The sequence below is a fragment of the Cyclopterus lumpus genome, chromosome 14 (genome assembly GCF_009769545.1).
Source record: "Cyclopterus lumpus isolate fCycLum1 chromosome 14, fCycLum1.pri, whole genome shotgun sequence".
Taxonomy (NCBI): Eukaryota; Metazoa; Chordata; class Actinopteri; order Perciformes; family Cyclopteridae; genus Cyclopterus; species Cyclopterus lumpus.
In genome coordinates this window covers 142,972-167,500 of record NC_046979.1, presented here as the reverse complement: position 1 = coordinate 167,500, position 24,529 = coordinate 142,972, and the positions used below count along the sequence as shown (strand labels likewise).

The 24,529-nt window shown below is 46.1% G+C and overlaps 1 protein-coding gene across 11 annotated transcripts in view; it reads left to right on the top strand.

Moving 5' to 3' along the window:
• LOC117742953 (platelet-derived growth factor receptor beta-like) overlaps window positions 1-24,529 on the top strand; it is a 41,731-nt gene that overhangs the window by 6,957 nt on the left and 10,245 nt on the right. For 8 of the 11 annotated variants that reach the window (XM_034550642.1, XM_034550637.1, XM_034550641.1 and 5 more), the window contains 11 exons: window positions 27-135; window positions 4,940-5,034; window positions 5,962-6,094; window positions 8,152-8,256; window positions 8,518-8,622; window positions 8,715-8,817; window positions 9,886-10,007; window positions 10,122-10,237; window positions 13,718-13,840; window positions 13,934-14,045; window positions 14,882-14,981. In XM_034550642.1, the coding sequence (XP_034406533.1) occupies window positions 27-135; window positions 4,940-5,034; window positions 5,962-6,094; window positions 8,152-8,256; window positions 8,518-8,622; window positions 8,715-8,817; window positions 9,886-10,007; window positions 10,122-10,237; window positions 13,718-13,840; window positions 13,934-14,045; window positions 14,882-14,981 (1,223 nt within the window). Of the gene's footprint in view, window positions 1-26; window positions 136-4,939; window positions 5,035-5,961; window positions 6,095-8,151; window positions 8,257-8,517; window positions 8,623-8,714; window positions 8,818-9,885; window positions 10,008-10,121; window positions 10,238-13,717; window positions 13,841-13,933; window positions 14,046-14,881; window positions 15,034-24,529 lie in introns of all 11 variants that reach the window. The other 3 variants (XR_004611061.1, XM_034550644.1, XM_034550643.1) reach the window with 3 other exon arrangements.

The window sequence follows — 24,529 nt, the reverse complement described above, 5'->3', positions numbered from 1 at the left end:
AGCTGTGTCGTGTCTCACCTGTGCAGGTACGCAGTGTGTTAACTCTGCAAAGTCACACCTCCGTGTCAGCTGTTCGCTGTGAAGCCAAAAACTCAGCCGGACGACGAACCAGAGACCTGCGAGTACTGGCCAACTGTACGTACTTGTATTACAGTAGTAGTACACTACGGTACTACTGCAATAGTACTCTAATGTACTCTAATACTGACTTCTATTGGGCCGTTATTGTAGCAGAACTACATGCACATGTGTGTAGAGTTGTAGGTCTGTATCTTAATCCGTGTGTTCGTAATGTTGTAAATATTAAAAACAGGCGTCTCCTGTCTGGGCCGTGGCTGTTGGCTTGGCGGCTATGCCTAACACGCATGGGGTGAGTTTGAGTGGGGTGGGTGATGGTGGTGGTAATGGTGATGGTGTCCAGGGCAGTAAGGGGGAGGCTTTGCTTAAGGTGGGAAATGGTGAGGAGAAGGGAAAGAAACGGGTGGAAACGGTGCTGGTAAGAAGCCCATAGAGGTAGCAGAGCAGGTTGGTGGAGGAATAGAGTCGGAGGAAGAAAGTATAAGCGGGTGGGGGTTGGCTGAGCAGGCGGAAGAAGCTGAGATGGAGGAGGAGGAAGCTGGGGAGCCAAAAGTTGCCCCTAAGAGGAAGAAGCGGGGCCAGAACGCAGCCAGTGAAGCCAAGGCCAGCAAGGTGGGGGAGGACAAGCAGACGAGTCCGAGGACAGCATTGATGCTCCACCTGAGTTTTTAAGGAACAGTCAGCAACAGAAAATGTATGAAATAAGAATGTTTTACAAAAAACAAACTGCGGGAAAGGAGTCAAAGTTGCAGAATTCGTTCCTGACCTAAATCTATTTTATTCCCCAGCCAGACACCATATGAGCCGGAGGGAGGAGTCCGGCCTCACTGAGCAGGAGGGTTTTACATTAAAAAACTAAAAATAGAAGAGCGATGAACAAGGGTGATGGCGAAAGCTCCAATGTGTGTTTTTAATTTATTTGTTTTCTTTTAATGAATACTTTTAGAGTGAGAAGTTTAAATGTGAATGAAGCCAGAGATGTAAGGAAGAGAACATCTATTTATGAATTTAAAAAGATGAAAGGTATTGATGTTCTCTTCCTACAAGAGACCCACAGCGACAGCACCAACGAGGCCGACTGGAGGAGGGAGTGGGAAGGGGAAGTCCTCCTGAGTCACCACACAAACCTCAGTGGAGGAGTGGGCTTCCTCTTCTCCAGGTCTTTTATCCCGGTTTCACTGGAGGTCAAACACATCATCGAGGGGAGGTTGTTTTTAGTTAAAGCACGGTTCGACCTTTTTACTGTTCTTTTTATCAATGTGTATGCTCCAGCAACCGGTGCAGAGAGGAAGCTGTTTTTACAAAAAGTTAATGATGTTTTAAATGGCTGTGCCTCGGAGGATTTTTTATTCTTGGGGGGGGGGATTTTAACTGTACGGAAGATGAGTTAAAGGACCGTAACCACACAGAGCCACATCCAGCTTCACAGCAGGTTCTGAGGAGGCTGGTCCATTCTCATGGCCTGGTGGATGTGTGGAGAAGGATGCATGCCGACTGCCGACAGTACACATGGTCCCACTTTAGGGAGGGGAGGATCTCCTCAGCCAGGTTAGACCGTATTTATGTTTTTAAGCACCATTTTAATATTTTTAAAATGTGCAGTATTGTTCCTGCTGGTTTTACTGATCATTCTTTGCTTTTATGTCATGTTTTTATTAGACACATTTTACATAAGAGCGTGTATTGGCATTTTAATTCAGTTTTAACCTTTGATAATAATTTTAGAGAGGTTCTTATTTATTTCTGGGATGTTTTTAGGCTGAGGAAGAGCGATTTTAGTAGTCTTAGGCAGTGGTGGGACCGTGGTAAGATTGAGATTAGGCTTCTTTGTCAGCAGCATACTTTCAACGTCACCTGAGACATCACCAGATCTATGAAGGACCTGGAGACAGATATAGTGGACCTAGAGAGTTTAAGTGAGTCCACAGGAGATCGAGGACATATTGAAGTCCTCAAAGAAAAAAAGATGGCTCTGGCCGACCTGTTAGATGTTAAAGTTCAGGGTGCACTGGTCAGGTCCCGATTTCAGACCATCACAGAGATGGACACTCCGTCTAGCTTCTTCTTCGGCCTGGAGAGGAAGAGTGGGCAGAGGAGGGTAATCCACTCACTGTTAGGAGACGTAGGGCAGCCAGTTGTGGAACCAAGCCAGATCAGGAGGCGAGCTGTGGGCTTTTACTCCTCCCTGTATACCAGTGAGTACAGGGAGGAGTCATTAATGGAGGGGTTCTGTGTGGAGCTGCCTCAGGTCTCTGAGGAGACCAACGAGGAGCTTGACAGGCCCATAAGCATACAAGAGCCTTGATGGTCTCCCTGTACTGGTTTTAAATAATCTTATAGCATCCCAGCTGTGGCACCGCCTAACATGCCTTCCCTCAGGTTTTCTAGGCCACATACAGAAAAGAATGGTGGATTTCTTTTGGGAGGGTCTACACTGGGTGCCACAAGGGGTGCTGTTTTTAGCCAGAGAGGAGAGGGGGCAGGGCCTTGTCCGCCAGCCAGACAGCCACTTTTAGAATTCAGTTTGTGACTAGTCCGGACTTTTAGTGTGTAGAGATGTGGCCAGCTGCATCCTGCTCTCCTGAAGGTTTCTTCCCTTTTTTCCTTGTGAAAGGTTATTTTTGGGGAGTTTTTCCTGATCTGATGTGAGGTCAAAGGTCAGGGATGTCTATGTGTACTGATTGTAAAGCCCTCTGAGGGGAGTTTGTAATTTGTGATATTGGGCTATACAAAATAAACTGAATTGAATTGAACCCTCAGACGTGCTAACAACCTGGGGCTGGATACTGCTCTGTTTTTAATGGATTCTAGCATTTTAAAGTTAAGTGGGCTGCCTCCGTTTTATCAGGGTGTTTTTAAGTCGTGGGCCCTTTTTTATTCGTGAAAGATGCCCACAGTCTAACTCTCTGTACTGGTTGTTGAGAGAACCGTTGATTCACAGGGCCAAGCTGGACATCAGCAGCAGCGTCACCCCTGGACTGACGGGGGCGCTGCTGAGGTCGCGGACCCTGTGCCTGCAGCAGCTGGTAGATGCAGTGGGGCCGACGCTGAGCGACCCCCTGGCCCTGGGCGCTCTGCTGGGTCTGCATTCCGTCCGGGTGGCGAGGAGGCTCCTGGAGCTGTGGAGACAGAGGCTGACCGGGAAGGAGAGGAGCATCCTCATGGACTACAGCCAAGGAGAAGTCGAGCCGGACCCTGCAGACCCTTTCCCCGAGATCTCCCTGAGCCCAGGGCTAGGGAAACTCACCGGCCCCCTGCTTGCTACGACACACCCAGAAGCATTAACACAACACTAGGTAGACAAGAAGACTGTATTTCAACTGTGCCAAGAGCACAAACAGGTCCGGACTGTGCAACAGGCCTCCCACTGTGTGGTCAGAGAGACTGGGACAAGGCGGACCTGGCCCACAGTGGAGGATTTTATATAAACCTCCCCTCAAGAAACGAACGTCCGACCTCCAGTGGAGGATTTTACACGGTGCTGTCGCCTGCAATGCTTTTATCTCTGTTCTTAATCCCGCTGTCCTGAGCCGGTGCCCCTTCTGTGACCTTCGTGAGACTATCTACCATGTTTTTACTGAGTGCAAGAGACTTTCAGGTTTCTTCTCTCTTCTAACATTGTTTTTTAGTCTTTTAATGTGTTTTTTATCATGGGAGCTGCCTACAAGAAAGCATGAAAAGAGAAGTTAGCAGCTCCTCAATTATCTTTCTGGGGAAGCCAAAATAGCCATTTAATTAACCCGTAAAAAACGAGTGGAGAACAGGGATGGGCAGGAGAACAGGGAGGGGCAGGAGAACAGGGAGGGGCAGGAGAACAGGGAGAGGCAGGAGAACAGGGAGAGGCAGGAGAACAGGGAGAGGCAGGAGAACAGGGAGTGGCAGGAGAACAGGGAGGGGCAGGAGAACGGGGAGAGGCAGGAGAACAGGGAGAGGCAGGAGAACAGGGAGGGGCAGGAGAACAGGGAGAGGCAGGAGAACAGGGAGGGGCAGGAGAACAGGGAGAGGCAGGAGAACAGGGAGGGGCAGGAAGCCAGGGAGGGGCAGGAGAACAGGAGAACAGGGAGGGGCAGGAGAACAGGGAGAGGCAGGAGAACAGGGAGGGGCAGGAAGCCAGGGAGGGGCAGGAGAACAGGGAGGGGCAGGAGGCCAGGGAGGGGCAGGAGAACAGGGAGGGGCAGGAGGCCAGGGAGGGGCAGGAGAACAGGGAGGGGCAGGAGAACAGGGAGAGGCAGGAGAACAGGGAGGGGCAGGAGGCCATGGAGGGGCAGGATAACAGGGAGGGGCAGGAGAACAGGGAGGGGCAGGAGAACAGGGAGGGGCAGGAGAACAGGGAGGGGCAGGAGGCCAGGGAGGGGCAGGAGGCCAGGGAGGGGTAGGAGAACAGGGAGAGGCAGGAGAACAGGGAGGGCCTTGAGGCCAGGGAGGGGCAGGAGGCCAGGGAGGGGCAGGAGACCAGGAGAACAGGGAGAGGCAGGAGAACAGGGAGGGGCAGGAGAACAGGGAGGGGCAGGAGAACAGGAGAACAGGGCAGTGTGGCCAGACTCTAGCTAGAAGTTGTTTCTATAAGCACATTGCAGACTTGGACGCTTTTGAACAATGTTGGTGTTTTAATATTATTGTTTGTTCTGTCGTAGAGGAGTTTGGTGTTTGCGCAGTTTTTTATTTTAAACAAAACAAAGCAACCTGTGATTTTAATGCATTACAAAGAAATTGTAAAAATCATAACTATGTATATGTTAAAAAATTAATCTCACTCTATTTCTCTACCTGTCTCTCTGCTTATGCTTCTCTCTCTCTCTCTCTCTCTCTCTCTCTCTCTCTCTCTTTATCTACCTGTCTCTCTCTCTTAACCTGTCTGCAGCTCTCCTGTCTCAGGTTGCGGTCTTGGCAGCAGTTCTGGTTCTGGTCATCATTGCCGTCGTCTTCCTCATCATCCTCATCCTCCTCTGGAAGAAAGTCAGTTTTACTGTAGTACTATTATACTGGTGTTTTAGTGTAGTACTGTAGTACTATTATACTGGTGTTTTAGTGTAGTACTATTATACTGGTGTTTTAGTGTAGTACTATTATATTGTTTTTTTATTGTAGTACTATTATACTGTTTTTTTTTATTGTAGTACTATTATACTGTTTTTTTTATTGTAGTACTATTATACTGGTGTTTTAGTGTAGTACTATTATACTGGTGTTTTAGTGTAGTACTGTTTTAGTGTAGTACTAGTATCCTGCAGTTTTAGTGTAGTACTGTTATACTGCTGTTTTAGTGTAGTACTGTTATACTGGTGTTTTAGTGTAGTACTATTATACTGGTGTTTTAGTGTAGTACTATTATACTGGTGTTTTAGTGTAGTACTGTTTTAGTGTAGTACTAGTATCCTGCAGTTTTAGTGTAGTACTGTTATACTGCTGTTTTAGTGTAGTACTGTTATACTGGTGTTTTAGTGTAGTACTATTATACTGGTGTTTGTGTAGTACTATTATACTGGTGTTTTAGTGTAGTACTATTATACTGGTGTTTTAGTGTAGTACTGTTATACTGCAGTTTTAGTATAGTACTATTATACTGGTGTTTTAGTGTAGTACTATTATACTGGTGTTTTAGTGTAGTACTATTATACTGGTGTTTTAGTGTAGTACTGTTTTAGTGTAGTACTAGTATCCTGCAGTTTTAGTGTAGTACTGTTATACTGCTGTTTTAAAATAGTACTGTTATACTGCTGTTTTAAAATAGTACTGTTATACTGCAGTTTTAGTATAGTACTGTTGTACTGCAGTTTTAGTATAGTACTGTTATACTGCAGTTTTAAAATAGTACTGTTATACTGCAGTTTTAAATGGTACAGAAGTAGAACACTGGTATTGATTTGTATTCCTGTTTGTCAGAAACCTCGTTATGAAGTCTGTTGGAAGGTGATTGAGTCGGTGAGCCCTGACGGACAGCAGTACACCTACCTGAACCCCGCCCACCTGCCCTACAACTCCAGCTGGGAAGTACCACGAGACAATGTAATACTAGGTAATACTCCCCAGATACAATGTAGTACTAGGTAATAATCCCAGGGATAAAAACTCCAAGGGACAATATAGTACTAGGTAATACACCCCAGAGACAATATAGTACTAGGTAATAAACCCCAGAGACAATATAGTACTAGGTAATACACCCCAGAGATGATATAGTACTAGGTAATAAACCCCAGAGACAATATAGTACTAGGTAATACACCCCAGAGATAATATAGTACTAGGTAATACACCCCAGAGACAATATAGTACTAGCTAATAAACCCCAGAGACAATATAGTACTAGCTAATAAACCCCAGAGACAATATAGTACTAGGTAATACACCCCAGAGATAATATAGTACTAGGTAATACACCCCAGAGACAATATAGTACTAAGTAATACACCACAGAGACAATGTAGTACTAGGTAATAAACCCCAGAGATAATATAGTACTAGGTAATAAAACCCCAGAGACAATGTAGTACTAGGTAATAAACCCCAGAGACAATATAGTACTAGGTAATAAACCCCAAAGACAATGTTGTACTAGGTAATAAACCCCAGAGACAATGTTGTAACAGGTAATATACCCCGCAGGGACAATAGAGTACTAGGTAATACTCCCCAGAGACCATGTAGTACTAGGTAATAAACCCCAGAGACCATGTAGTACTAGGTAATAAACCCCAGAGACAATGTTGTAACAGGTAATATACCCCACAGGGACAATAGAGTACTAGGTAATACTCCCCAGAGACCATGTTGTACTAGGTAATACACCACAGAGACAATGTTGTACTAGGTAATAAACCCCAGAGACAATGTTGTAACAGGTAATATACCCCACAGGGACAATAGAGTACTAGGTAATACTCCCCAGAGACCATGTTGTACTAGGTAATACACCCCAGAGACAATGTTGTACTAGGTAATAAACCCCAGAGACAATGTTGTAACAGGTAATATACCCCACAGGGACAATAGAGTACTAGGTAATACTCCCCAGAGACCATGTTGTACTAGGTAATACACCCCAGAGACAATGTTGTAACAGGTAATATACCCCGCAGGGACAATAGAGTACTAGGTAATACTCCCCAGAGACCATGTTGTACTAGGTAATACACCCCAGAGACAATGTTGTACTAGGTAATAAACCCCGCAGGGACAATAGAGTACTAGGTAATACTCCCCAGAGACCATGTTGTACTAGGTAATAAACCCCAGAGACAATATTGTAACAGGTAATATACCCCGCAGGGACAATAGAGTACTAGGTAATACTCCCCAGAGACCATGTTGTACTAGGTAATACACCCCAGAGACAATGTTGTACTAGGTAATAAACCCCAGAGACAATGTTGTAACAGGTAATATACCCCGCAGGGACAATAGAGTACTAGGTAATACTCCCCAGAGACCATGTTGTACTAGGTAATACACCCCAGAGACAATGTTGTACTAGGTAATAAACCCCAGAGACAATGTTGTAACAGGTAATATACCCCGCAGGGACAATAGAGTACTAGGTAATACTCCCCAGAGACCATGTAGTACTAGGTAATACACCCCAGAGACAATGTTGTACTAGGTAATAAACCCCAGAGACAATGTTGTAACAGGTAATATACCCCACAGGGACAATAGAGTATCAGGTAATACTCCCCAGAGACCATGTAGTACTAGGTAATACACCCCAGAGACAATGTTGTACTAGGTAATAAACCCCAGAGACAATGTTGTACTAGGTAATACTCCCCAGAGACAATGTAGTACTAGGTAATACACCCCAGAGACAATGTTGTACTAGGTAATAAACCCCAGAGACAATGTAGTACTAGGTAATACTCCCCAGAGACCATTTAGTACTAGGTTAAGGTGGACTTGTTCTCCGGAACATTAAGGTGGACTTTTTCTCTGGAACATAAGGTGGAACATTAACATTCAAACACACTTCACTGTTTTAATGTTAATGCTAATCTCTAGAGCCAATTCTAAATAATATAGTATTAATGTATACTAAACTATACAATACTGTCTGTCTGCCTGTCTGTCTGTCTACAGGGCAGGTGTTGGGTTCAGGTGCCTTTGGTCGTGTTGTCATGGCGACCATCTCTGGTCGGCTTCCCTTTCATTCTACAACTAAAGCTGCCGTCAAGATGGTCAAATGTACATACCTGTCTGTCTTCCTGTCTGTCTGTCTGTCTCTGGTGTTTTTATCCAAGAGTAAACCAATCGTGTGTGTGTGTGTGTGTGTGTGTGTGTGTGTGTGTGTGTGTGTGTGTGTGTGTGTGTGTGTGTGTGTGTGTGTGTGTGTGTGTGTGTGTGTGTGTGTGTGTGTGGTGTGTGGTGTGTGGTGTGTGGTGTGTGGTGTGTGGTGTGTGGTGTGTGGTGTGTGGTGTGTGGTGTGTGGTGTGTGTGTGTGTGTAGCCAGCAGTGGGGCGGCTCAGTCTCTGATGTCGGAGCTGAAGGTTCTGGTTCTTCTCGGTCCTCACCTGAACGTTGTTAACCTGCTGGGAGCGTGCACGAGGGGAGGTTATTATTATTAATATTATTTACTGTAATATTACATCCTGACTTCATCCTTCATCTGGATAACTAACGCTGAACAACGTCTGTCTGTCCAGGACCTGTCTATCTGATCACTGAGTTCTGTTGCCATGGAGACCTAGTGAACTACCTGCAGAGGAACAAACACACCTTCAGACAGAGAGAGACACACACCAAGAGGTCTCTCTCTCTACCTGTCTGTGTATCGATGGTCTCTCTCTCCACCTGTCAGTGTATTGATGGTGTCTATCTCCACCTGTCTCTCTCTCCATCTGTCTCTCTCTGTCTCTACCTGTCTGTGTGTTGATGGTGTCTCTCTCTCCACCTGTCTCTCTCTCTACTTGTCTGTGTGTTGATGGTATCTCTCTCTCAACCTGTCTCTCTCTCTCTACCTGTCTGTGTGTTGATGGTGTCTCTCTCTCTCTCTCTACCTGTCTCTCTCTCCCCCTGTCTCTCTGTCTGTGTATTGATGGTGTCTCTCTCCACCTGTTTCTCTCTCTCCATCTGTCTCTCTCTCTCTCTACCTGTCTGTGTGTTGATGGTGTCTCTCTCTCCACCTGTCTCTGTCTCTACCTGTCTGTGTGTTGATGGTGTCTCTCTCTCCACCTGTCTCTCTCTCTACTTGTCTGTGTGTTGATGGTGTCTCTCTCTCTCTCTACCTGTCTCTCTCTCCCCCTGTCTCTCTGTCTGTGTATTGATGGTGTCTCTCTCCACCTGTTTCTCTCTCTCCACCTGTTTCTCTCTCCACATGTCTCTCTCTCCCCCTGTCTCTCTCACTACCTGTCTCTCTCACCCCCTGTCTCTCTGTCTGTGTATTGATGGTGTCTCTCTCCACCTGTTTCTCTCTCTCCACCTGTTTCTCTCTCCACATGTCTCTCTCTCCCCCTGTCTCTCTCACCCCCTGTCTCTCTGTCTGTGTATTGATGGTGTCTATCTCCACCTGTTTCTCTCTCTCCACCTGTCTCTCTCTCCCCCTGTCTCTCTCTCTACCTGTCTCTCTCTCCCCCTGTCTCTCTCACCCCCTGTCTCTCTGTCTGTGTATTGATGGTGTCTATCTCCACCTGTTTCTCTCTCTCCACCTGTCTCTCTCTCCCCCTGTCTCTCTCACTACCTGTCTCTCTCACCCCCTGTCTCTCTGTCTGTGTATTGATGGTGTCTCTCTCCACCTGTTTCTCTCTCCACCTGTCTCTCTCTCCCCCTGTCTCTCTCTCCCCCTGTCTCTCACTCTACCTGTCTGTGTCCCTGCAGTTACAGTGATGGTGGCTACATGGACATGACTAAAGAAGACAGCGTTCAGTACGTTGCCATGAAGGAGCTGAGCTCCGCAGACATCCAACCTCCGGTGTACAAGACACCGTACACGCCAGCAGGTAGTACTTGTAGTACATTATTTACAAATATTGCATCTCAATCATAGGTACATTGAATTGATGTTCACAGATGCTGTCGGTGTGTCTGTGAAGTAACCTGTCGTTTTCTCTCAGACCAGCAGGAGACGCCGTCTCTCCTCCTCAGTGATTCTCCTCTCCTCAGTCTCACTGACCTCCTCAGCTTCTCCTACCAGGTCTCCCAGGCCATGGACTTCCTGTCCTCAAGGAGGGTACGATATATAATCAATGCTTCATCAATATGTTACTCATCAATATGTTATTCATCAATTCAATTCAGTTTATTTTGTAAAGCCCAAAATCACAAATGACAAACTCCCCTCAGAGGGTAAAAAGGTAAGAACCCTTCAGGAGAGCAACAGAGGAGGATCCCTCTCCCCGGATGGAGAGAACAATAGATGTCATGTGACCAGATGAACAATAGATGTCATGTGACCAGATGAACAATAGATGTCATGTGACCAGATGAACAATAGATGTCATGTGACCAGATGAACAATAGATGTCATGTGACCAGATGAAAACTAGATGTCATGTGACCAGATGAACAATAGATGTCATGTGACCAGATGAACACTAGACGTCATGTGACCAGATGTCATGTGACCAGATGAACACTAGATGTCATGTGACCAGATGAACAATAGATGTCATGTGACCAGATGAACACTAGATGTCATGTGACCAGATGAACAATAGATGTCATGTGACCAGATGAACACTAGACGTCATGTGACCAGATGTCATGTGACCAGATGAACACTAGATGTCATGTGACCAGATGAACACTAGATGTCATGTGACCAGATGAACACTAGATGTCATGTGACCAGATGAACAATAGATGTCATGTGACCAGATGAACACTAGATGTCATGTGACCAGATGAACACTAGATGTCATGTGACCAGATGAACAATAGATGTCATGTGACCAGATGAACACTAGATGTCATGTGACCAGATGAACACTAGATGTCATGTGACCAGATGAACACTAGATGTCATGTGACCAGATGAACTCTAGATGTCATGTGACCAGATGAACAATAGATGTCATGTGACCAGATGAACAATAGATGTCATGTGACCAGATGAAAACTAGATGTCATGTGACCAGATGAACAATAGATGTCATGTGACCAGATGAACACTAGACGTCATGTGACCAGATGTCATGTGACCAGATGAACACTAGATGTCATGTGACCAGATGAACAATAGATGTCATGTGACCAGATGAACACTAGATGTCATGTGACCAGATGAACAATAGATGTCATGTGACCAGATGAACACTAGATGTCATGTGACCAGATGAACACTAGATGTCATGTGACCAGATGAACACTAGATGTCATGTGACCAGATGAACTCTAGATGTCATGTGACCAGATGAACAATAGATGTCATGTGACCAGATGAACAATAGATGTCATGTGACCAGATGAACACTAGAAGTCATGTGACCAGATGAACAATAGATGTCATGTGACCAGATGAAAACTAGATGTCATGTGACCAGATGAACAATAGATGTCATGGGACCAGATGAACACTAGACGTCATGTGACCAGATGAACAATAGATGTCATGTGACCAGATGAACACCAGATGTCATGTGACCAGATGAACACTAGATGTCATGTGACCAGATGAACAATAGATGTCATGTAACCAGATGAACACTAGATGTCATGTGACCAGATGAACACTAGATGTCATGTGACCAGATGAACACTAGATGTCATGTGACCAGATGAACTCTAGATGTCATGTGACCAGATGAACAATAGATGTCATGTGACCAGATGAACACTAGATGTCATGTGACCAGATGAACAATAGATGTCATGTGACCAGATGAACACTAGACGTCATGTGACCAGATGTCATGTGACCAGATGAACACTAGATGTCATGTGACCAGATGAACAATAGATGTCATGTGACCAGATGAACACTAGATGTCATGTGACCAGATGAACACTAGATGTCATGTGACCAGATGAACAATAGATGTCATGTGACCAGATGAACACTAGACGTCATGTGACCAGATGAACTCTAGATGTCATGTGACCAGATGAACACTAGATGTCATGTGACCAGATGAACAATAGATGTCATGTGACCAGATGAACACTAGATGTCATGTGACCAGATGAACACTAGATGTCATGTGACCAGATGAACACTAGATGTCATGTGACCAGATGAACAATAGATGTCATGTGACCAGATGAACAATAGATGTCATGTGACCAGATGAACAATAGATGTCATGTGACCAGATGAACAATAGATGTCATGTGACCAGATGAACACTAGATGTCATGTGACCAGATGAACAATAGATGTCATGTGACCAGATGAACACTAGATGTCATGTGACCAGATGAACACTAGATGTCATGTGACCAGATGAACAATAGATGTCATGTGACCAGATGAAAACTAGATGTCATGTGACCAGATGAACAATAGATGTCATGTGACTAGATGAAAACTAGATGTCATGTGACCAGATGAACAATAGATGTCATGTGACCAGATGAACAATAGATGTCATGTGACCAGATGAACAATAGATGTCATGTGACCAGATGTACAATAGATGTCATGTGACCAGATGAACAATAGATGTCATGTGACCAGATGTACAATAGATGTCATGTGACCAGATGTACAATAGATGTCATGTGACCAGATGAACAATAGATGTCATGTGACCAGATGAACAATAGATGTCATGTGACCAGATGAACAATAGATGTCATGTGACCAGATGAACAATAGATGTCATGTGACCAGATGAACAATAGATGTCATGTGACCAGATGAACAATAGTTGTCATGTGACCAGATGAACAGTTACATAAACATTCAATGAATATGACAAATTATGAATAATGAGTAGTAGGCATGGACCACGATCCAGACCTCCAAAAAACAGAAGGAGCAAGAGAGGAGACGGGGAGAGGGGCAAAGGGGCAGAGTCCAAAGACTCCGGGGAGGAAGCAGAATTAATAAGGTGCAATGGAGAGATGTAAATTCATCCATAAGGAGAGAGAGAAGAGGAGATAGGTGCTCAGTGTATCCTAAAACATCCCCCAGCAGCCTATAAGCCTATAGCAGCATATCAAGGGGCTGGACCAGGGCAAACCTGATTCAGCCCTAACTATAAGGGCTATTAAAGAGGAAAGTCTTAAGTCTATTCTTGAATGAGGTGACTGTGTCTGCCTCCAGGACTGAAAGTGGAAGCTGGTTCCATAAAAGAGGAGCTTGATAACTAAAGGCTCTGGCTCCCATCCTACTTTTTAGGACTCTAGGAACCACGAGGAAAGGTAGTGCAATATTTGAAAGAAACAGGATTGAGTGGAAGGATATAGGTTAGGTTTTCTTTTTTAAATTTTTTAAAAAGGATAGATAACTCTGGTCCACAACCCAAGGTGGCGGTAATGCACTTTTTGTTGGATGCCATCTGCCATAAAGCCTAAAAAGAAGAAGAAGGTGAAGGTAGTTATAGACCGATGAGGAGGGAGTGACTGCCCAGTAGAGTGAGTAGAGTGAGTAGAGTGAGGAGGGTGAGGAGCTGAACTGTGACAGTTAATGTGTTTTCTAACCTGTTAAACATGTTCTTGTACCTGTAAACGTGTTTTCTGTCCTTCACATGGTATTCCTTTGTTCCAGTGCGTCCATAGAGACCTGGCAGCCAGGAACGTTCTGGTCAGTGAGGGGAAGCTGGTTAAGATCTGTGACTTTGGTCTGGCCAGAGATCTGGTGAAGGACCAGGACTATATCGTCAGAGGAAACGTCAGTTACACGGATCAATAATCTTCATTGACACAATGTTTATGGTTAAAATGATTTTAAGTGAGACACTGAACCTTATGTGTTCATTCTCAGAAATTCCTGCCTGTGAAGTGGATGTCTCCTGAGAGTCTGTTCCACAACGTGTACAGCTCTCAGAGCGATGTCTGGGCCTACGGAGTTTTACTGTGGGAGATCTTCTCTCTTGGTAAACCAGTCTAGCCAGTATGCATCATCACACACTGGTCTAAACCAGTATACATCATCACACAGCAGTCTAAACCAGTATGCATTACCACACACCGGTCTAGCCAGTATGCATCATCACACACTGGTCTAAACCAGTATACATCATCACACAGCAGTCTAAACCAGTATGCATTACCACACACCGGTCTAGCCAGTATGCATCATCACACACCGGTCTAAACCAGTATGCATCATCACACACCAGTCTAAACCAGTATGCATCATCACACACCCGTCTAAACCAGTATGCATCATCACACACCAGTCTAAACCTGTATGCATCATCACACACCAGTCTAAACCTGTATGCATCATCACACACCCGTCTAAACCAGTATGCATCAACACACACCCGTCTAAACCAGTATGCATCATCACACACCCGTCTAAACCAGTATGCATCATCACACACCCGTCTAAACCAGTATGCATCATCACACACCCGTCTAAACCAGTATGCATCATCACACACCAGTCTAAACCAGTATGCATCAACACACACCCGTCTAAACCAGTATGCATCATCACACACCCGTCTAAACCAGTATGCATCATCACACACCAGTCTAGCCAGTATGCATCATCACACACCAGTCTAGCCAGTATGCATCATCACACACCGGTATAAACCAGTATGCATCATCACACACCAGTCTAGCCAGTATGCATCATCACACACCGGTATAAACCAGTATGCATCATCACACACCGGTATAAACCAGTATACACCATCATATACCAGTCTAAACCAGTATGCATTAATACACACCAGTCTAACCATTACTTGTGTTCCAGGTGTTAGTCCGTACCCTGACCTCCCTCTGAACCAGGACTTCTACTCTTCCCTGCAGAGAGGCTACAGGATGAGTCGCCCTGAGCCGGCTCCTATCAACATGTAGGCCTTGTTCCTCCCGAAGCTGACCAGCTGAACCCTGAGAGTCCAACATGTGTGTCAACGTGTGTCACCGTGTGTCACCGTGTGTCACCGTGTGTCAACGTGTGTCACCGTGTATCACCGTGTGTCAACGTGTGTCAACTTATGTCACCGTGTGTCAACTTATGTCACCGTGTGTCAACTTATGTCACCGTGTGTCAACGTGTGTCAACTTATGTCACCGTGTGTCACCGTGTGTCACCGTGTGTCAACGTGTGTCACCGTGTGTCAACTTATGTCACCGTGTGTCAACTTATGTCACCGTGTGTCAACGTGTGTCAACTTATGTCACCGTGTGTCAACGTGTGTCAACTTATGTCACCGTGTGTCACCGTGTGTCAACGTGTGTCAACTTATGTCACCGTGTGTCAACGTGTGTCAACTTATGTCACCGTTTGTCACCGTGTGTCAACGTGTGTCACCGTGTGTCAACGTGTGTCAACTTATGTCAACGTGTGTCACCGTGTGTCACAGTGTGTCAACTTGTGTCACCGTGTGATGTCACCGTTTGTCACCGTGTGTCAACGTGTGTCACCGTGTGTCAACGTGTGTCAACTTATGTCACCGTGTGTCAACTTATGTCACCGTGTGTCAACGTGTGTCAACTTATGTCAACGTGTGTCACCGTGTGTCAACGTCTGTCACAGTGTGTCAACTTATGTCACCGTGTGTCACCGTGTGTCAACGTGTGTCACCGTGTGTCAACTTATGTCACCGTGTGTCAACGTGTGTCAACTTATGTCACCGTGTGTCACCGTGTGTCACCGTGTGTCAACGTGTGTCACCGTGTGTCAACGTGTGTCACCGTGTGTCAACGTGTGTCACCGTGTGTCAACGTGTGTCACCGTGTGTCAACTTATGTCACCGTGTGTCAACTTATGTCACCGTGTGTCAACGTGTGTCACCGTGTGTCAACGTGTGTCACCGTGTGTCAACGTGTGTCACCGTGTGTCAACTTATGTCATCGTGTGTCACCGTGTGTCACCGTGTGTCAACTTATGTCACCGTGTGTCAACGTGTGTCAACTTATGTCACCGTGTGTCAACTTATGTCACCGTGTGTCAACTTATGTCACCGTGTGTCACCGTGTGTCAACGTGTGTCAACGTGTGTCAACTTGTGTCACCGTGTGTCAACTTATGTCACCGTGTGTCACCGTTTGTCACCGTGTGTCAACGTGTGTCAACTTATGTCACCGTTTGTCAACTTATGTCACCGTGTGTCAACTTATGTCACCGTTTGTCAACTTATGTCACCGTGTGTCACCGTGTGTCACCTTATGTCACCGTGTGTCACAGTGTGTCACCGTGTGTCAATGTGTGTCAACGTGTGTCACCGTGTGTCAACGTGTGTCACCGTGTGTCACCGTGTGTCAACGTGTGTCAGCGTGTGTCAAATTATGTCACCGTGTGTCAACTTATGTCACCGTGTGTCAACTTATGTCACCGTGCGTCACCTTATGTCATCGTGTGTCAACTTATGTCACCGTGTGTCACCGTGTGTCAACGTGTGTCAACTTATGTCAACTTATGTCAACGTGTGTCAACGTGTGTCAACGTGTGTCACCGTGTGTCAACTTATGTCACCGTGTGTCAACTTATGTCACCGTGTGTCAACGTGTGTCAATGTGTATCACCGTGTGTCAACGTGTGTCACCGTGTGTCACCGTGTGTCAACTTATGTCACCGTGTGTCAACTTATGTCACCGTGTGTCAACGTGTGTCAATGTGTATCACCGTGTGTCAATGTGTATCACCGTGTGTCAACGTGTGTCACCGTGTGTCACCGTGTGTCAACGTGTGTCACCGTGTGTCAACGTGTGTCACCGTGTGTCAACTTATGTCACCGTGTGTCAACTTATGTCACCGTGTGTCAACGTGTGTCAACGTGTGTCACCGTGTGTCAACTTATGTCAGCGTGTGTCACCGTGTGTCACCGTGTGTCACCGTGTGTCAACTTATGTCACCGTGTGTCAACGTGTGTCACCGTGTCAACGTGTGTCACCGCGTGTCAACGTGTGTCAACGTGTGTCACCGTGTGTCACCGTGTGTCAATTTAGGTCACCGTGTGTCAACTTATGTCACCGTGTGTCACCGTGTGTCACCGTGTGTCAACGTGTGTCACCGTGTGTCAACTTATGTCACCGTGTGTCACCGTGTGTCAACGTGTGTCAACGTGTGTCACCGTGTGTCACCGTGTGTCAACGTGTGTCAACTTGTGTCACCGTGTGTCAACTTATGTCACCGTGTGTCAACGTGTGTCAACGTGTGTCACCGTGTGTCAACGTGTGTCAACTTATGTCACCGTTTGTCAACTTATGTCACCGTTTGTCAACTTATGTCACCGTGTGTCAACTTATGTCACCGTTTGTCAACTTATGTCACCGTTTGTCACCGTGTGTCACCGTGTGTCAACTTATGTCAACTTATGTCACCGTGTGTCACCTTATGTCACCGTGTGTCACAGTGTGTCACCGTGTGTCAATGTGTGTCAACGTGTGTCAACGTGTGTCACCGTGTGTCAACGTGTGTCACCGTGTGTCACCGTGTGTCAACGTGTGTCACCGTGTGTCACCGTGTGTCAACGTGTGTCAACGTGTGTCACCGTGTGTCAAATTATGTCATCGTGTGTCAACTTATGTCACCGTGTGTCAACTTATGTCAACGTGTGTCAACGTGTGTCACCGTGTGTCAACTTATGTCACCGTGTGTCAACTTATGTCACCGTGTGTCACCGTGTGTCAATGTGTATCACCGTGTGTCAAAGTGTGCAAGTCCTCTCCGGCTCCGTGGCTGTCCGAACCGGTGCGCGCCGAGAGAGCCACAATGCGAGCAGCGGAAAGAAAATGGCGTAAATCCAAACACGCCAGTGACCTGCTTGCCTATCAATCTCTTCTCTCCTCCTTCTCTGCGTCCATCACTGCAGCCAAAAGTTTGTTCTATCAATCCAGAATCGAATCCTCTTCATCTAACCCTAAAAAGCTCTTCTCAATTTTTTCCAACCTCCTTGACCCCCCTGTTCCCCCCCCTCCCTCCACCCTTCTACCAAGCCACTTTGTTGACTACTTTACAAAAAAGATAGACGACATACGCTCTTCATTTACTAATCCATCTTCCTCAACTACACCTCCAGTAACTTCACCTTCTTCCCCCTTGTTTTCCTCTTTTATCCCCCTATCTCCCAATCAAGTTCTTACCCTAGTAACCTCTGCCCGCCCAACCACCTGCCCCCTTGACCCCATCCCTTCTCACCTTCTCCAGTCCATTGCTCCTGACCTTCTTCCCTTTCTCACCCATCTCATTAACACCTCCCTCTCAACCGGCTGTTTCCCCAACTCTCTGAAGGAGGCGGAGTCAACCCTCTCCTGAAGAAACCCACTCTGGACCCATCTGAAGTCAACAACTACAGACCTGTCTCTCTCCTTCCCTTCCTCTCCAAAACTCTAGAGCGAGCTATCTTTAACCAAGTCTCCTCCTTTCTTCACTGTAACAACCTTCTAGACCCCCACCAGTCTGGATTCAAGACAGGCCACTCAACAGAGACTGCCCTCCTTGCTGTCTCTGAGCAGCTTCACACTGCTAGAGCAGCCTCTCTCTCCTCTGTCCTCATCCTTCTAGACCTTTCCGCTGCCTTTGACACAGTGAACCACCAGATCCTCTTGTCCTCCCTCCAGGACCTGGGTATCTCAGGCACCGCGCTCTCACTCTTCTCATCCTATCTCACCGACCGCTCTTACCGGGTAACCTGGAGAGGATCTGTGTCTGAGCCTTGTCCTCTGACTACCGGGGTCCCTCAAGGTTCAGTCCTTGGTCCTCTTCTCTTCTCTCTGTACACCAACTCTCTTGGCTCTGTCATTCGCTCGCATGGCTTCACCTACCACAGCTATGCTGACGACACCCAACTGATCCTCTCGTTTCCCCAATCTGAAGCACGGGTAGCAGCACGAATCTCTGCCTGTCTGACTGACATCTCTCAGTGGATGTCCGCACACCACCTGAAAATTAACCCGGACAAGACTGAACTTCTCCTCCTTCCAGGAAAAGGCTCTCCCACCCACGACCTATCTATTAACTTCAACGACTCAGTGCTGGTTCCGACTCCGACTGCCAGGAACCTCGGAGTGACGCTCGACAGTCAACTCTCCCTGACTGCCAACATTGCCGCAATAACACGCTCCTGTAGGTACATGCTGTACAACATCAGGAGAATCCGACCCCTTCTCACTCAGAAGGCGGCACAGGTTCTGGTCCAGGCTCTGGTCCAGGCTCTGGTCATCTCACGGCTGGACTATTGCAACTCCCTCTTGGCAGGTCTTCCTGCTAATGCCATTCGACCTCTACAGCTCATCCAGAATGCAGCTGCTCGACTGGTCTTCAACCGACCGAAATTTACCCACACTACTCCGCTCCTCCGCGACCTTCACTGGTTACCGGTGGCCTCCCGCATCCGCTTCAAAACATTGGTACTTGCGTACCGTGCTGCGAACAGATCGGGTCCAGTCTACATCCAGGACATGGTCAAACCGTACACCCCAGCCCGTTCACTTCGCTCGGCTTCTGCCAATCTGCTTGTAGCTCCTTCACTTCGAGCTAAATCACGACTGTTTGCTGTGCTGGCTCCTCATTGGTGGAACGAGCTCCCCATTGACATCAGGACAGCAGAAAGTCTCTACATCTTCCGTCGCAAACTAAAAACACATCTTTTTCGACTATACCTTCAATAGGTAGCACTTAAATGCCGTAGTAGCACTTAAATGTCCCTTACCGATAGCACTTTAGTAGCACTTAAATGGCACTTACGGATAGTACTTTGTAGTTTGACTTTATTGAAGAAATTGTACTTGCTTGATTCTTGTTGTTCTGAGTTTGGACTCATGGTTTAATGCACTTATTGTAAGTCGCTTTGGATAAACGGTCAGCTAAATGACATGTAATGTAATGTGTGTCACCGTGTGTCACCGCGTGTCACCGTGTGTCAACGTGTGTCACCCTGTGTCAACGTGTGTCACCATGTTTGTGTCACCATGTTTGTGTCACCATGTGTCACTATGTTTGTGTCACCATGTTTGTGTCACCATGTTTGTGTCAACGTGTGTCAACTTATGTCACCGTGTGTCACCGTGTGTCACCGTGTGTCTCCGTGTGTCACCGTGTGTCAACGTGTGTCACCGTGTGTCAACATGTGTCACCGTGTGTCTCCCTGTGTCAACGTGTGTCACCATGTTTGTGTCACCATGTTTGTGTCACCATGTTTGTGTCACCATGTTTGTCTCACCATGTTTGTGTCACCATGTTTGTGTCACCATGTTTGTGTCACCATGTGTCACTATGTTTGTGTCACCATGTGTCACCATGTTTGTGTCACCATGTGTCACTATGTTTGTGTCACCACGTGTCACCATGTTTGTGTCACCATGTTTGTGTCACCATGTTTGTGTCACCATGTGTCACCATGTTTGTGTCACCATGTTTGTGTCACCATGTGTCACCATGTTTTTGTCACCGTGTGTCACCATGTTTGTGTCACCATGTTTGTGTCACCATGTGTCACCATGTTTGTGTCACCTTGTGTCACCATGTTTGTGTCACCATGTTTGTGTCACCATGTGTCACCATGTTTGTGTCACCATGTTTGTGTCACCATGTTTGTGTCACCATGTTTGTGTCACCTTGTGTCACCATGTTTGTGTCACCATGTGTCACCATGTTTGTGTCACCGTGTGTCACCGTGTTTGTGTCACAATGTTTGTGTCACCGTGTTTGTGTCACAATGTTTGTGTCACCATGTTTGTGTCACCATGTGTCACCATGTTTGTGTCACCATGTTTGTGTCACCATGTGTCACCATGTTTGTGTCACCATGTGTCACCATGTTTGTGTCACCATGTTTGTGTCACCATGTGTCACCATGTTTGTGTCACCTTGTGTCACCATGTTTGTGTCACCATGTTTGTGTCACCATGTGTCACCATGTTTGTGTCACCATGTTTGTGTCACCTTGTGTCACCATGTGTCACCATGTTTGTGTCACCGTGTGTCACCATGTTTGTGTCACCGTGTTTGTGTCACAATGTTTGTGTCACCGTGTTTGTGTCACAATGTTTGTGTCACCTTGTGTCACCTTGTTTGTGTCACCATATTTGTGTCACCGTGTTTGTGTCACCATGTTTGTGTCATTTGTGTCACCATGTTTGTGTCACCATGTGTCACTGTGTTTTTGTCACCACGTGTCACCATGTTTGTGTCACCATGTTTGTGTCACCATGTTTGCGTCAACATGTTTGTGTCACCATGTTTGTGTCACCATGTGTCACCATGTTTGTGACACCATGTTTGTGTCACCATGTGTCACCATGTTTGTGTCACCATGTGTCACCATGTTTGCGTCACAATGTTTGTGTCACCTTGTGTCACCATGTTGGTGTCACCATGTGTCACCGTGTTTGTGTCACCATGTTTGTGTCACCGTGTTTGTGTCACCATGTTTGTGTCACCATGTGTCACCATGTTTGTGTCACCGTGTTTGTGTCACCATATTTGTGTCACCATGTGTCACCGTGTTTGTGTCACAATGTTTGTGTCACCATGTGTCACCATGTTTGTGTCACCATGTTTGTGTCACCATGTTTGTGTCACCATGTGTCACCATGTTTTTGTCACAATGTTTGTGTCACCATGTGTCACCGTGTTTGTGTCACAATGTTTGTGTCACCTTGTGTCACCATGTGTCACCATGTTTGTGTCACCATGTGTCACCATGTTTGTGTCACCATGTTTGTGTCACCATGTTTGTGTCACCATGTTTGTGTCACCATATTTGTGTCACCATGTGTCACCGTGTTTGTGTCACAATGTTTGTGTCACCTTGTGTCACCATGTGTCACCATGTTTGTGTCACCATGTTTGTGTCACCATGTTTGTGTCACCATGTTTGTGTCACCATGTGTCACCATGTTTGTGTCACCATGTGTCACCATGTTTGTGTCACAATGTTTGTGTCACCATGTTTGTGTCACCATGTGTCACCATGTTTGTGTCACCATGTTTGTGTCACCATGTGTCACCATGTTTGTGTCACCATGTTTGTGTCACCTTGTGTCACCATGTTTGTGTCACCATGTTTGTGTCACCTTGTGTCACCATGTTTGTGTCACCATGTGTCACCATGTTTGTGTCACCGTGTGTCACCATGTTTGTGTCACCATGTGTCACCATGTTTGTGTCACCATGTTTGTGTCACCTTGTGTCACCATGTTTGTGTCACCATGTGTCACCATGTTTGTGTCACCGTGTGTCACCATGTTTGTGTCACCATGTGTCACCATGTTTGTGTCACCATGTTTGTGTCACCTTGTGTCACCATGTTTGTGTCACCATGTGTCACCATGTTTGTGTCACCATGTGTCACCATGTTTGTGTCACCATGTGTCACCGTGTTTGTGTCACCATGTTTGTGTCACCGTGTTTTTGTCACCATGTTTGTGTCACCATGTGTCACCATGTTTGTGTCACCATGTATGTGTCACCATGTTTGTGTCACCATGTGTCACCATGTTTGTGTCACCATGTTTGTGTCACCATGTTTGTGTCACAATGTGTGTGTCACCATGTTTGTGTCACCATGTGTCACAATGTTTGTGTCACCATGTTTGTGTCACCATGTGTCACCATGTTTGTGTCACAATGTTTGTGTCACCATGTGTCACTGTGTTTGTGTCACCACGTGTCACCATGTTTGTGTCACCATGTTTGTGTCACCATGTGTCACCATGTTTGTGTCACAATGTTTGTGTCACCATGTTTGTGTCACCACGTGTCACCATGTTTGTGTCACCATGTTTGTGTCACCATGTGTCACCATGTTTGTGTCACCATGTTTGTGTCACCATGTGTCACCATGTTTGTGTCACCATGTGTCACCATGTTTGTGTCACCATGTTTGTGTCACCATGTGTCACCATGTTTGTGACACCATGTTTGTGTCACCATGTGTCACCATGTTTGTGTCACCATGTGTCACCATGTTTGTGTCACCATGTTTGTGTCACCATGTTTGTGTCACCATGTGTCACCATGTTTGTGACACCATGTTTGTGTCACCATGTGTCACCATGTTTGTGTCACCATGTGTCACCATGTTTGTGTCACCGTGTTTGTGTCACCATGTGTCACCATGTTTGTGACACCATGTTTGTGTCACCATGTGTCACCATGTTTGTGTCACCATGTGTCACCATGTTTGTGTCACCATGTTTGTGTCACCATGTGTCACCATGTTTGTGTCACCATGTTTGTGTCACCATGTGTCACCATGTTTGTGTCACCATGTTTGTGTCACCATGTTTGTGTCACCATGTGTCACCATGTTTGTGTCACCATGTTTGTGTCACCATGTGTCACCATGTTTGTGTCACAATGTTTGTGTCACCATGTTTGTGTCACCATGTGTCACCATGTTTGTGTCACAATGTTTGTGTCACAATGTTTGTGTCACCATGTTTGTGTCACCATGTGTCACCTTGTTTGTGTCACAATGTTTGTGTCACCATGTTTGTGTCACCATGTTTGTGTCACCATGTTTGCGTCAACATGTTTGTGTCACCATGTTTGTGTCACCATGTGTCACCATGTTTGTGACACCATGTGTCACCATGTTTGTGTCACCGTGTGTCACCATGTTTGTGTCACCTTGTGTCACCATGTTTGTGTCACAATGTTTGTGTCACCGTGTTTGTGTCACCATGTTTGTGTCACCATGTGTCACCATGTTTGTGACACCATGTGTCACCATGTTTGTGTCACCATGTGTCACCATGTTTGTGTCACCATGTTTGTGTCACCTTGTGTCACCATGTTTGTGTCACAATGTTTGTGTCACCATGTGTCACCGTGTTTGTGTCACAATGTTTGTCACCTTGTGTCACCATGTTTGTGTCACCATGTTAGTGTCACCATGTGTCACCATGTTTGCGTCAACATGTTTGTGTCACCATGTTTGTGTCACCATGTGTCACCATGTTTGTGACACCATGTTTGTGTCACCATGTGTCACCATGTTTGTGTCACCGTGTGTCACCATGTTTGTGTCACCATGTGTCACCATGTTTGTGTCACCTTGTGTCACCATGTTTGTGTCACAATGTTTGTGTCACAATGTTTGTGTCACCATGTGTCACCATGTTTGTGTCACCATGTTTGTGTCACCATGTGTCACCATGTTTGTGTCACCATGTTTGTGTCACCATGTTTGTGTCACCTTGTGTCACCATGTTTGTGTCACCATGTGTCACCATGTTTGTGTCACCGTGTGTCACCATGTTTGTGTCACCTTGTGTCACCATGTTTGTGTCACCATGTGTCACCGTGTTTGTGTCACCATGTTTGTGTCACCGTGTTTGTGTCACCTTGTGTCACCGTGTTTGTGTCACCATGTTTGTGTCACCATGTGTCACCATGTTTGTGTCACCATGTGTCACCATGTTTGTGTCACCATGTGTCACCATGTTTGTGT